This window comes from Bison bison, unplaced genomic scaffold, assembly GCF_000754665.1.
Source record: "Bison bison bison isolate TAMUID 2011002044 unplaced genomic scaffold, Bison_UMD1.0 scf7180017864297, whole genome shotgun sequence".
NCBI classification, from domain to species: Eukaryota; Metazoa; Chordata; class Mammalia; order Artiodactyla; family Bovidae; genus Bison; species Bison bison.
Window position 1 is genome coordinate 1,677,207 of NW_011494869.1, and position 13,083 is coordinate 1,690,289.

At 49.0% G+C, this 13,083-nt stretch overlaps 1 protein-coding gene across 2 annotated transcripts; it reads left to right on the forward strand.

Annotated features, from left to right (window-relative positions):
- The first annotated feature begins 1,692 nt into the window (after positions 1-1,692).
- On the forward strand, positions 1,693-13,077 carry LOC104996614 (chromosome unknown open reading frame, human C19orf12). 2 transcript variants are annotated; one of them, XM_010850891.1, is made up of 3 exons: positions 1,693-1,774; positions 6,831-7,016; positions 11,605-13,077. In XM_010850891.1, the coding sequence occupies exons 2-3, from the start codon at positions 6,857-6,859 to the stop codon at positions 11,868-11,870; spliced, it is 426 nt and encodes a 141-aa protein (XP_010849193.1). In that variant the 5' UTR covers positions 1,693-1,774; positions 6,831-6,856; the 3' UTR covers positions 11,871-13,077. The 2 variants fall into 2 exon arrangements, with proteins under 2 accessions (XP_010849193.1, XP_010849194.1); XM_010850892.1 differs by lacking the exon at positions 6,831-7,016 and having other exon boundaries at positions 1,697-1,774.
- Positions 13,078-13,083: the final 6 nt, after the last annotated feature.

The following is a 13,083-nucleotide window of genomic DNA, read 5'->3' on the forward strand; positions in this document are numbered from 1 at the left end:
GGGGAATTTATCTGTGGCAGGGGTACTCTGGTTAATGCTATAGGCCTTTTCTCACATTAGGGACAGAGTGGAAACAGAAGTAACAAAATAATAAAGAATACAAAGTTTCAGTTAACTAACTTAACATATATAAATTCTGCTGCTGCTGCTAAGTCGATTCAGTCTGTCCGACTCTGTGTGACCCCAGAGACAGCCCACCAGGCTCCCCCATCCCTGGGATTCTCCAGGCAAGAACACTGGAGTGGGTTGCCATTTCCTTCTCCAATGCATGAAAGTGAAAAGTGAAAGTGAAGTCGCTCAGTCCTGTCTGACTCTTCGAGACCCCATGGACTGCAGCCCAGATCTACTATACAGAATAGTATCTGTAGCTAACAATACTGTATTGCACACTGAAGTGTGCTAAGAGGGTAGATCTTATGGTAAGTATTCTTACCACATCCCCCCACACAAAAGACAGCAATAATAAAGGAGGTGGAAGGAAACACCCGTATATACTTATGGCCTTGATGGTGGTGATGATTTCATGGGTATAGATTCATCCCTAAACTCAACTTTTGTATACATCACATATGTACAGCTTCTTGTATGGAAATCATACTTCAGTAAAATGAAATATCTATCTATATAAGTGAAGTCACTCAGTCGGTCGGACTCTGCAACCCCGTGGACTGTAGCCCGCCCGGCTCCTTCATCCACGGGATTCTCCAGGCAAGAATACTGGAGTGGGTTGCCACACCCAAAGGACTTTCCCATTCAGAAAAAAAAATTTTAATTGTCTGGTAGTATGAAAGAGGTCTACTCTCTGCGTGCCCACAGCACTTTGGAAGGCAAGCCAGAGGGCCGGTTACAAGCAGGGCTTTGAGCCAGGTGGACCCAAGATGGAGTCTGGACCCTGACACTCCCTACCTTGGTGGCTTTGGGTAGATCACTCTCTCTGAGCCTTGGTGCCTCCCTTCTCCTATCTGTAATATGGCAATGGGAACCAGGCCTACGCTGCAGGATTGAAGGAAATAGCCCATGGAAATCCCCCAGAAGCCTTTTTCAGCTTTGAGATGGGTCCAGGCCAGCCCTTGTATGTGGGGGTTGGAGGAGATTGGTAGAAGGCTCCTCCACGTGCCGCTCTAAAGTATCCCCTGGCCCTTCTCTTACCTGCCTCCCTCACGCCTTTGCAACCTCCCAGGAGGCTCCCCAACCTCAGCTTTTCCCTGGAAGCTGGACCTCCTCTTTCCTTGGAACCCCAGGAGCAAAGGGGCGCAAGATCTTTTCAAACCCCCAGACCGAGAGGCCGCCGGTGTCTGCACTGCGGCCGGCTGACGTTTGACTTTGCCGGGTACATGGACCGAATATTAACTTAGCCCCTCGCCGAGGCCGCGGTGTTCCTTCCGGAGCCGGGACCCGAGGGGTGGGGGAGCGTCTCGGTCCTGAGTGAAAGGCCAAAGCGAGAGAGGGCCTCCCAGGAGGCCCCCGGGCTTGAGCAAGAACTAAAGGAACTCCGACCTAGTATGGGTGTGAGCGGGTGGATGGTAGGGCTGCGCGCGGCCTCGGGGCCCCAGCGATCCCGCTCCAGACGCCCCATCCTGGCAGGCGCTCGCAGAGCTGAGCCGGGATCGCGGGCGCAGCAGCGGGGCCGGTGGCTGCGCTACCGGTGGGCGGCGCCCCGGAAGGCCCCGCGCGGACGAGCCGGAAGGCGGGGGGGCGGGGCCTGCGCGCGCGGCGGGGAGGCCTGGTGTCCCCGCGCCTGCCGGCCTGTGACCTCGCGGCGCCGCCTCCGCAGGTAAAGGGCCCCGAGCAGCCGCCGGAGCTAAGGGGACGCCCGGAGCAGCACCAGGGCAGACGGTCTTAGTCCATTTATTTTCCTTATGGAGAAACGGGGGAACTAAGGGATGTGTGTGCTGTCTCCGCCCGCAGGAACTCCTGTGTGTGCGTGCGCGCGTGTCGCTTCCCGCAGGAACCGGGATGCGCGTGTGGCGGGTGTTATATCCGCAGGGTGGGGCACTCCTGGCCTTGCCCTCTGGGGAGAGAATTTGGACGCCAGATTAGAGATGATGAGGAAGGGATGTTAGTGATTTAGGGGCGGGGAGATTAGCCTTGTGGGGACTGATAGCTTCTTTGACTTTTCTTTGCCCGCACTGTGGGGCATGTGGGATCTTCGTTCCCCGATCCAGGATCAAGCCTGTGCCCCCCGCTTTGGGAGTGGGGAGTCTTAACCGCTGGACCGCCAGGAAAGTCCCTCTTTATCCTTTTTGTTTGTTTGTTTAAAGAAATAGGAATAATTTGAGAGGATGTTACTCAAGGGCCAAGTAGGTAGATAAGGTGTGCTCCAGTAGGACCCTCGGAGAAGGCAATGGCACCCCACTCCAGTACTCTTGCCTGGAAAATCCCATGGGTGGAGGGGCCTGGTGGGCTGCAGTCCATGGGGTCGCGAAGAGTCAGACACGACTGAGCGACTTCCCTTTCACTTTTCGCTTTCATACATTGGAGAAGGAAATGGCAACCCACTCCAGTGTTCTTGCCAGGAGAATCCCAAGGATGGGGGAGCCTGGTAGGCTGCCGTCTATGGGGTCGCACAGAGTCGGACACAACTGAAGGGACTTAGCAGCAGTAGCAGCAGTAGGACCCTGCTCAGCTCTGGCCTGGATTGCTGCAGAAGGCGGATCCCGTGTGGCTTGTATTTTTGATTTTTCAGGAGAATTAGAAATCTGAGGTGTTTGTGAAATCTCATGATTTTAAAATTCTAGCAACTATTTTATTTATTTATTTGGCCTCAATTCATGTGGGATCCTAGATCCCCCACCAGGGATCCAACCCTCATCTCCTGTACCGGAAAGTGAGGTCTTAACCACTGGACTGCCAGAAAGTGAAAGTGTCTCAGTGGTGTTAACTCTTCCCACCCCATAGACTACACAGTCCATGGAATTCTCCAGGCCAGAATACTGGAGTGGGTAGCTGTTCCCTTCTCCAGGGGATCTTCCCAACCCAGGGATCGAACCCAGGGCTCCCACATTACAAGCAGATTGTTTACCAGCTGAGCCACTAGGGAAGCCCGGGACTGCTAGGGAAGCCCCTAATTCATTTTTTAAAAGTCTAATCTGACTGTATTTGCTGATGGGATCCAATGTCTGTACTGGGGTATAGAGAGGTATAAAGACATGGTTTATAGGAGCCAGAGGGCACACTGGAGCTTTATAATAAAGTCCACCAGAGAAGTAAAAAGTACTGAGGATTGCAGATGAACAACATCACTGAATCTTAAGAGGCCCTGCTTTTTTAATTTTTAAAAAGAGCTTTGTGCATGGAGGTCTGTGTTAGCTCTGCAGCCTTTCTCTCCTCATCTCTCACAATCTGCTCCATCTCAGAAAGCCAGGCTGCAGTCCCAGGGCCAGGCTCATCTCCCTCTCCCCCAGATCCGTGCTATAATCAGCAGACCAGCCTGGGTGCTTGCAAGAAACCAGGGCTTCACGTTGGCATTTGCCTTCCCTGTGGCTGGCAGATGGACTTCCTGTGACCCAAGTCTGTTTCGTGGACAAATCTGATTCTGAAATAGGTGTGATATGGGTGTGGAGGGGGGCACCCTCCCACCCCATTGAGGTCTGTCCCAACAGTGCTGCTGCCTCGTCCTTCTTCACCCACTTCTCTGCCACTTACTAAGGTAGCTGGGGTGGGAGAAGGAAAAACGAGACTGGCTTTCTTCCTCAATCAGGCAACCCTGGAGAAGTTGGGAGGCTGAGATTTTTAGCAGGGGCTCAGGAGATGGTCGGAAAAGGCAATGGCACCCCACTCCAGTACTCTTGCCTGGAAAATCCCATGGATGGAGGAGCCTGGTAGGCTACAGTCCATGGGGTCGCTAAGAGTCAAGACACGACTGAGCAACTTCACTTTCACTTTTCACTTTCATGCATTGGAGAAGGAAATGGCAACCCACTCCAGTATTCTTGCCTGGAGACTCCCAGAGACAGAGGAGCCTGTTGGGCTGCCATCTGTGGGGTCGCACAGAGTCGGACACACGACTTAGCAGTAGCAGCAGCAGGAGATGGTGCTGCAAACTTTTCTTGCACAACAAGAATCTATTGATGCTCCAGCTTCTAAAATGATTCTTACAAGGAAATTAAACCAGCGGTCTCTTGGATAGAGGCAGCCACAATGCCACTGGTTATTCATGATGTGGATCCATTGAACCCAGATGGAGTTGGAGAAGTGGCCACTTCTCCTCCCCTCCCACACACCATGACACCTGCTGGCCCACTAGTCATACTCTGGACTTGAACCTTGTGCCGGCTCAACTGGGCTAAGTGGAGGTTAAAAGTGGTGTTTGCACAATGATGCCTCATTAGTCCCGGTGGGTTTTGACTTAAAGTCATTCAGAGCAGATTGGAAGCTGGTTTTGGTTGTTTTTGTTTTGTTTTTAAGAGACCATAGTGGGTGAAGTGGGTATATATCTCCAGCCTCTTTTATATGCCTTTTCTTGCTGTGCAGAAACTGTTTGGAGAATACAGATCTGTAATTCTGCAGAAAACCTGGCATATGGGCAGAATGTGCTGGCCTGGAAACCAGCCTTGCAGATCAGGCATGGCAAGGCTCAGAATCTTCATGCCTCTGGGAATGCAAGGGGCCTTCCCAGGACCTGAGTTTCATCTCCCTTTTTTCTGCAAAACTGACAGATAAAAAGCTAGATGTAAATCAGAGCTAAGCTAGGTATTTTACAGGGTGATTTTTAGGTTTTTAAAAGGTTTTATCATGAGATTAATTCCTTTGGTTATCTTAATAGGTATCTGAAATTAAACATTTTGTTTGCATAGCTTTACAAGCCCATGGCTATTGGGTAAATCAGGTTACTTCCTCCCTTCTCCCATTTCTAAGTGCAATTCTTTCGCTGTTATAATGCTACAATGTTATCTTGACATTTGTGCCTGGAAAATTTTTGACTTCTGGAAGGGTGGAAGGGGGCTCTCTTGCAGGTAGGAGGGGTTTGGGGCATGTGCTATGCCTACATGTGGTCACCGCTGGTAAGCAGAAGGGCCTGGAAGCCAGGAGGCATTTTAGCAGATCCAGGACACCTGGGAGCCAGAGCAAGGACAAGCACACCTGAATTTTCCTCTAGTCCCTTGGGCAGCCCTACAGGGGTCTCTTGCATTCTGAATTCAAGGACTGAGTAGCAGATATCAGACATCTTAAGTCATTCTGTCATAGAGTCTTGCTGTCCAAAAGTGAGGGCAGAATTTCAGCTGGGGGCTTGTAAATACAGAATCTCACCCTACCTGTATGGGTAGTATTTAACAAGGTCTTCAGTGACTCCTGAGTGCTGGTGGAAAATCACTGATATCAAGAATATCAAAAGGAGGAACTTTGCTGATGGTCCAGTAGTTAAGAGTCTGAGCTCCCAATGCAGGGTCTACAGGTTCAATCCCTGGTTGGGGATCTAAGATCCCCATGCCACATAGCATGGGGAAAAAATAAAAAGAATATTAAAAAGAAAAAGAGGGGACATTTTCAGGGCCTGGAGAAGAGGATCCCACTGACCTCCCCTGGGTCTACAAAGAAGTTCTGACTGGTGTAGATTCACAAATTTGTTCTAAAGGCTCAGAGTTCTCTCTCAGAATTGGGAGGATAATTTTACATTAGGGCAATTGTGGTTTTTCCTTGGGTTTAAAAACAACTCATATATCCAAAAGATGTTGAACAATAGGTTCTGCTCCAAACTTCCATAATTAAATTCCTTGTAAATGTCTGTGTTTCACAGCCTTGACTGAAAAGGGAAGTGGTGGTGAGAGAGGAAGGTGCCCACCAAAGCCTTGGGCCCAGCCAAAGCTGGAAAAAGAAGCACTGCTCGTTGCTGCTTTGATTTACTTCCTGTCCTGCCACATGGCCCATCAGTGCCAAGGTTCTCCATTCCCACCAACCCTGGGGTAGTTAGTGCCTGCCCTACCTCCACCCTTGCCCCTGCCTGTTTTTTTGCTGCTAGTGTGGCAAACAGTTTCCTGACCCCAGAGAATTTTTCTAAAGGTCATTGTTCCAAAGTCTGTCCATCCATCTGTCATCTGTTCATCCACATGGAATTCTTTGATTTCTTTTACTCTCTGGTCGTTTCATCTTACCATATCATCCTGCCCCTGCCTTTAATATCCCATGAGTAGAACTGGATTGACTCTGAGTGGTTGCTTGTTGAAGCCATTGGTATATGTTAGGAAGAGAATGTTCATTTAGAACCATCATGTCTGAGAGTCTGCCGTGTTAACAGTCTTGCTCCAGGTGAGACTTTGCATCCATTCTGCTTACACCTTGTAGGAATCCAGTCTGTAGGTGGTTTATCTTCATCTTACAGGTGAGAAACCTGCCACTCTGCTGGGTCATCCCGTGGCTACAAGGCTGTGTGGTTACAGAGTCCGTGCTTCCCCCTTCTCTGGCTTGGCGGAAGCTGAGGTGCCCTGTCACACAGAAGTGGACCCAGCACTGGGACTTGTGCACTCTGCCCAGCTTTGTGGGTGGGGATTGCCTGGGCTAGCTGAAGGGCCCTGACACAAGAGAGCTCAGAATTGCATCACTCATGATGAACTGGTAGAGCATGTGGGCAGGGTTGTTCCTTAATCTATCATAAATCAGAAGTTAGAGTGCAGAGAAGACCTTTCACCCTCTCTGCTGATCCTGTCTACTTAATAACTGAATGCTGCCCTGCTTTCTGTTTGGCAAAGGATTTGCCACACGACTGGTGGTGCTGTCCATCCTGCACATGGCAGAGATCCTGTTCTCTACCGAAAATGGGGAACCTTCCTTAAAACTTTCGGAAGAGTAACATTTGGGTGGAAAGGCCCTTCACTCATTGCAACTGTCCTTAGGAACGCTTACCCCGAGGTCTGCCGCGATGCCCGTTGCGGTGGAGGACATCATGAGGTTGCTGTGCTCCATCTCCGAGGAGAGGAAGATGAAGGCGGCCGTCAAGCACTCCGGGAGGGGCGCCCTAGTCACTGGGGCCGTGGCCTTCGTTGGTGGCTTGGTGGGCGGTCCACCAGGACTAGCCGTTGGTAAGTGCAGATGCCTCACAGGGACAGTGCAGTTGTTGGGAAAAGGCCTTTGAAACCACAGAGACATCGTAAAAGCCTCTGTCCTGTGTGAGAAGTTTGTCGAGTTGAGGTCACTTCTGTGAAGCGATCTTTGGGCACATAATCAGTCCTGTTACCAACTCCAGCTTCTGCGTGAATGCCTCAGAAGTGCAGGGCTCTCTCAAAAGGCATCTGTGTTATAAAGGCTGGAGGACACCTTTCTCCCGGAATGTGTCCTAGAGCCAGAGGATTTCAGGGTGTCCCGGGTTTTGGACAGTCTCCCTCCCCTCATCACCATTAGACATCCAGAGAGGAAGCTGAGATTTGCTGTGCACCTACTGAGGGGTGATGCTGTAAAGCCACAGAACATGAACTCATTCAGAGTGCTTCCCTAGTCTGAAAGCAAGCAGTCCAGCTCAGGGAAAGCAACAAGCTAGCTCCTAGCTGGTCATCATCCCTGCCCCTTCTTTTATCACCTGCTTCTATTTGGGAACTTGTTTCTGGCAGTAAATGAAAGTTTGGCTGATCTTCCCATCATTCTTTGTAGCTAGAATGAAGCTGCTTCCTTTGGATTAGGACCAGAAAGAATTCCTATGTGGTCTGAACTGTGGGTTGGGGGTGTTGTCAAAGAGCTGGCTGCTGTCCAGGCCTGATCTATGGAGGGGCCAGATAAGGTTTCCCTTGGGGTATGTCAGATGGACCCTGCAAAACAGGGCTAGGTCTGCTACCCTGGGCTCAGCAAATACATACTGAATGCCTCCTTTGTGCTGGGGATACAGGGCCTGAGAAAGTTCACAGGCTGGTGGAAGCCCTTTCTATGTGGCTTGTAGTCTTCACATGAATACAGGCTAGAGAGATGACTGCTTTTCTTCTGAGATTGGCTTCTGTGTCCCAGCTCACCGGAAAGGCTTCCTGCTCTCCTCTTCTCTCCTGGAGTAGGATTGACATTCGAGGACATTGTATCAAGCTGAGGCCACACTGAGGAGAAAAAAATCAGCTTGTGGGTGACCCTAGATCTTCCATCTATATATTTCCATTTCCAAACTCTGTGAGTTAGTGAGTCCTGACTTCAGCTTCTTGCCATCCAGGAAGTATTCCCATGGGGGAGGAGACAAGACCATTGCCATCTTCCTCAGTGACATCCTTTATTTCTTTGTCCCACCCCATCTGATGTGCTCAGAAAGGGCTAGCTGGGATCATTTATCACATAGCTGTGCCCAGATGCCATTTTGGGAGCACATATTTTGTTCAGATTGAGCAAAAGCTGGTAGAGGACAAGCTGTCGGCAAAGGGAACCCTGGGGATTGGCTTCTTGCAGCCCCTAGGTCCTTGGCCGGAGCATCATTTTACCCAGAAAACAAAGGAATTTTCTCTTCTCCAAAGAGTTGGTGATTTCTTGGTCGATATTTCCTGGCGACTTTTTGCATTAAGTGCTGCTCTAAATCAAATATTGATGTTCTCATAAAGGTTTAGTGCAGATGAGTGCAACTCTTGTCAGCACTAAGCGTTTCACTGGTGTCATGGGGGAAAGTTCACTAAAACTTGTAAGTGACTGACCCTCCCTCCCTCCCTGGAATGCTCCTTCCCTTCAGGGTAGGGGGAAGTCTGTCCAGGGCAGTGTTCAGCCTCCAAGACATGAAGCTGGCCAGTCTCCTGCATCTTAGGAGGTGTGTGCGACCAGGTGCTTCCACGCTTGCTTTCCTAAAATGTTGCAAGATTTACTTACTGATGGCTGCGTCCAGCCTGCAATGGGTTCTCTCTGGCTCAGACTGCATTCTTTTGGGTAAACTTTTTATTTTGGAATAATACTAGATTTACAGAGAAGTTACAAAGATAATGCCAAGAATTTCCATGTATATCTCATCCAGTTTCAGTTCTCCTAATGTTCACATCTTATATTAACCATAGCACACTTGTCAAAACTAAGAAACCCACCCTAACATTACTGTTAACTATTCTTCAGGCTATACTTGGATTTTATCAGTTTCTGCGTCCAAGGTCTTTTTCTGCCCCAGGTCTAGCTCAAGACAACACGTTGCACTTAATCCTCATGTCTCCTTAGTCTCTCCAGTTTTATTATTATTTTTTCCACTCTTTATTTTTCCCCCATGTAGGCCGTGACAGAGTATTGAGTAGAGTTCCCTGTGCTGTAGAGTAGTAGGTTCTTATTAGTTACCTATTTTGTAGAGAGTAGGGTGTCTATGTCAGTCCCAGTCTTCCAGTTTATCCCTCTCTCTCCTCATCCTCTGGTAACCATGTTTCTTTTCTATTTCTGTAGTAGAAAACCTCTGTAACTCTATTTCTGTTTTATAGATAAGTTCTTTTGTACTTTTTTTTTTTAGATTCCACATATAAACGGTATCATATGATACATGTCTTTCTCTTTCTGACTGACTTCACTCAGTACGACAATCCACGTTGCTGCAGATGGCATCGTTTTGTTCGTTCCTATGGCTGAGTAATATTCCATTGTGGTATATATGTACCACATCTTCTTTATCCATTCTTCTGTTGATGGGCATTTAGATTGCTTCCATGTCCTGGCTGTTGTAAATAGTGGTGCAGTGAATGTGGGGGGTGGGGGGGGGCACATGTATCTTTTCAAATTATGGTTTTCTCCAGGTATATACCCAGGAGTGGGATTGCTGGATCATATGGTAACTCTATTTTTAGTTTTTTAAGGAACATCCATGCTGTTCTCCATAGTGACTATTTGGCACAGTGGTAACTCATATCTCAGTGACATAAGAGATGCGAGTTCAATCCCTGGGTCAGGAAGATGCCCTGGAGAAGGAAATGATAACCTACTCCAGTATTCTTGCCTGGAAAATCCCATGAACAGAGGAGCCTGGCAGGCTACAGTCCATGAGGTCTCAAAGAATCAGACATGACTGAGCACAGCACGCAGCACACCGTGGCTGTACCAGTTTGCATTCCCACCAACAGTGCAGGAGGGTCCCCTTTTCTCCACATCCTCTCCAGCATTTATTGTTTGTAGATGTTTTGATGATGGGCTTTCTGACCAGTGTGCGGTGATCACTCTTTGTCATTTTGACTTTTCATTTCTCTAATAATTTGTGATATTGAGCATTTTTTCATGTGCTTTTTAACCATCTGTGTATCTTCTTTGGATAAATGCCTAGTTGGATCTTCCATCCACTTTTTGTTTGGGTTGTTTGGTGTTTTGTTTGTTTTTTTTTTAATAATGAGCTGCATGAGCTGTTGGTATATGTTGGAGACTAATCCCTTGTCAGTTGCTTTCTCCCACTCTGAGGGTGTCCCCAGTCTTGCTTTCTGCTGCTTTGATACTTTTGAGGAATACTGGTCAGGTATTTTGGAGAATTCCTCTCAGTTTGGGTTTGCCTGATGGCCTTCTCATGAGTAGACTGTGGATCTTTGGGCAGAATACCGTGGCGCTTCTCGTCACACATTCCAGGGACACGTGGCATCCATAGGACCTCCTTGAGATGCTCAACTTGATCACCTGATCAGCTGATCAACTTGATCACCGGACTAGTGGCATATCTGTCAGTTTTCTCCACTACAGAGTCACTGTTTCCCCTTTCCTACTCTTCTCTTTTGAAGAAGGTCACCAAGTCCAGCCAGCCTGCATTTTTTCAGTATCTGATCACCAATATTTAAAACTTGTAAGACTTCTAAAAGATACAGACCTGGTATTCCATGTGGCAGCAGTTGGCTGCAGTGGCCACTCCTCCTTTAGACACGTACCTAACTCTCCAGGTCACCACAGTCCCACTCAGCCCACTTCACTCCTTTCAGTTACCTGCCTGGGCCCTGTAGACACTGAAGTTTGAGACCCTTTCCCTAGGACATCTTCCTGGAGCAGGCTTCACCTAACCTGCTTAAATAGAATTTTCCATTGAACTTGGGACTCTTCTGGTCCCAAGATAGCATGCTTTAACTTTGATAATAATAAATTTACATATAAAAGTAATGTTTGTGCCCTTTTGGGGTAGCAGAAAAAGAAATAGTTGAATACATTAAATTTGTTATTTATCATCATGCAACTTTGGAAGGGTTATATGAAAAACATTGCTTCAAGAGAAAATACCTTGTCATTTGTCGCTGTCCCCAGGGCCCTGAACCATGTGGTTCCACTAGAAATTTCAAAGCTCAGGGCTCAGGCACATGTTAGCCACCCAGTGGAGGAAACTCAGCCTTACCACTGAGATGGTTCTCCCTGAAAATGCATTTTCTTCTCAGCCCTCTCCTTTGAGGTGAGAGAGATTTTTATGGAAGCATGGAAACCTTCAGCCCATGAAGAGGATTTTAGTTAGCATAGCTCTCGGGGCGAGATGCTTCGTGTTGCACCATGAGCGCAGAGCTTTGGAGAGGGCATGTGTGAGTGTCAATTATCTGAGCCAAATGGATCAAAGACCACGTAAACCTTTGCCCTCCGCCCTGCTGGTGGGGCAGACTTGAAGCTGAGCCCGTCCTGACCCGCTCATGAATGTGCTCGCTCATCATGACAGTGGACATGCGCTCAGCGAGAACCCGTGGCCATCATTTATGAATAAGGCCGACTAATTGAGTCCTTCCTGTTTTCTAGGGGGGGCCGTCGGGGGTCTGTTAGGTGCCTGGATGACGAGTGGACAGTTTAAGCCGGTTCCTCAGATCATAATGGAGCTACCGCCTGCTGAGCAGCAGAAGCTCTTTAACGAAGCCACTGCCATCATCAGGCACCTGGAGTGGACGGACGCCGTGCAGCTGACCATGCTGGTCATGGGCAGTGAGGCCCTGCAGAAGCAGCTGCTGGCGATGCTGGCCAACTACGTCACCAGGGAACTGCGGGCGGAAGTGCAGTACGACGACTAGGCCTCTGCCCTGGGAAGGGGGTCCGTTCGGATGATTCCCCTGACTCGTGGGAGGTGACCAGGGAGCTGCGGGAAGCCCACATCATCAGAATGTTACCTGAGCTGTAGCAGCACCTCCTGCTGAAGAGGCTGCTGCTGTGCTAGGTCATGTTGTGGAAATTACTGGAGAAGATGCTGTGCTTTATGGCTGTGTGCACCTGTGTGTCCTGACAGCCTTTGAGGCGGAAGCTGGTGAATAGCAAAGCCGTGCCTGCTGCCATGTGGTGGCAGTTTTTTGAATCCACGCTGGCTCACACAGGAGCCAGAAGGTCCTCACGTTCAGTCTCTCATCTCATCACAAGAAGATGACGCCTGTCCAGGCACCCATTTCAGGACCGCCCCCCCCCGCCCCGCCTCTTGGGCCCTGGGGGGCTGGCCCCTGTTGGAATCATGTTTGCCTCTTGATTATCCATTCACCACCCAGTGACTTCAGTGGCCTCAGGGAGGGGGCAGTCGGCCTGCTGAGTGAAGCCAGTAACGCCAGTGGCTCTCAGTCCCTCCCCCAGTAGCTGCCAGACTAGCTTCTCACCCTCCCCGGGGGCTTACTTTCCTCATCTGAACAGTCACAGTAGTTCTTGTGTTCTGCTTTTTAAATTAATTCTTTTCAGTAAAAGCATTTCTCTTTCTGAAGTGGTAGGATTATAACTTACCTAGACACAGGAAATGTCTCCATCCTAAATTTCCCTAATGCTGTTTTTGCTTTGCTTTCAGAACCACAACTTGACTGTCATCAAATTACAGTAAATGTTTTCTGAATTGTCCTTTTCTCCACCTATTTTGTGTAAAGCGTCTCTAAGATTCAAAGTCCTATACTTGGAACACAAAGGAAGAGAACAGATTTGTGGCTTTAAAGAGTGAATGAAAGCTGTGGATTCCTGGGCCCGACACCTGAGCCTCCAGGCTGCTGTGGTTCCCGGGCTGCCAGTGTGTGCACACTCCCCGGGCCTCCCCTGGCACCCACAGCGTCCCTTGGGTCTCTCCAGGGAGCTGGAAGGAAGCTTCACTGGCCTCCCTGGGATACAGCGGAAGGCACTCATGTGGAGCAGAGATAGGGTCCCGCACCTTCTTGTGGGTCAAGAAAACTTCAGGGCAAATTTGAACCTGTGGTGAGTAAGGAAGGATCAGGCTTTTATCTCAGAAAAGTTGCTCTTTATCTGGCCTCGTCTAGCACTCAT

Bases quoted from the DNA above. Each gene is read 5' to 3' on its own strand.
- LOC104996614 (XM_010850891.1), top strand. From the start codon at position 6,857: ATGCCCGTTGCGGTGGAGGACATCATGAGGTTGCTGTGCTCCATCTCC. The intron at 7,017-11,604 runs GTAAGTGCAGAT...CCTGTTTTCTAG, and splicing joins TCCACCAGGACTAGCCGTTG to GGGGGGCCGTCGGGGGTCTG.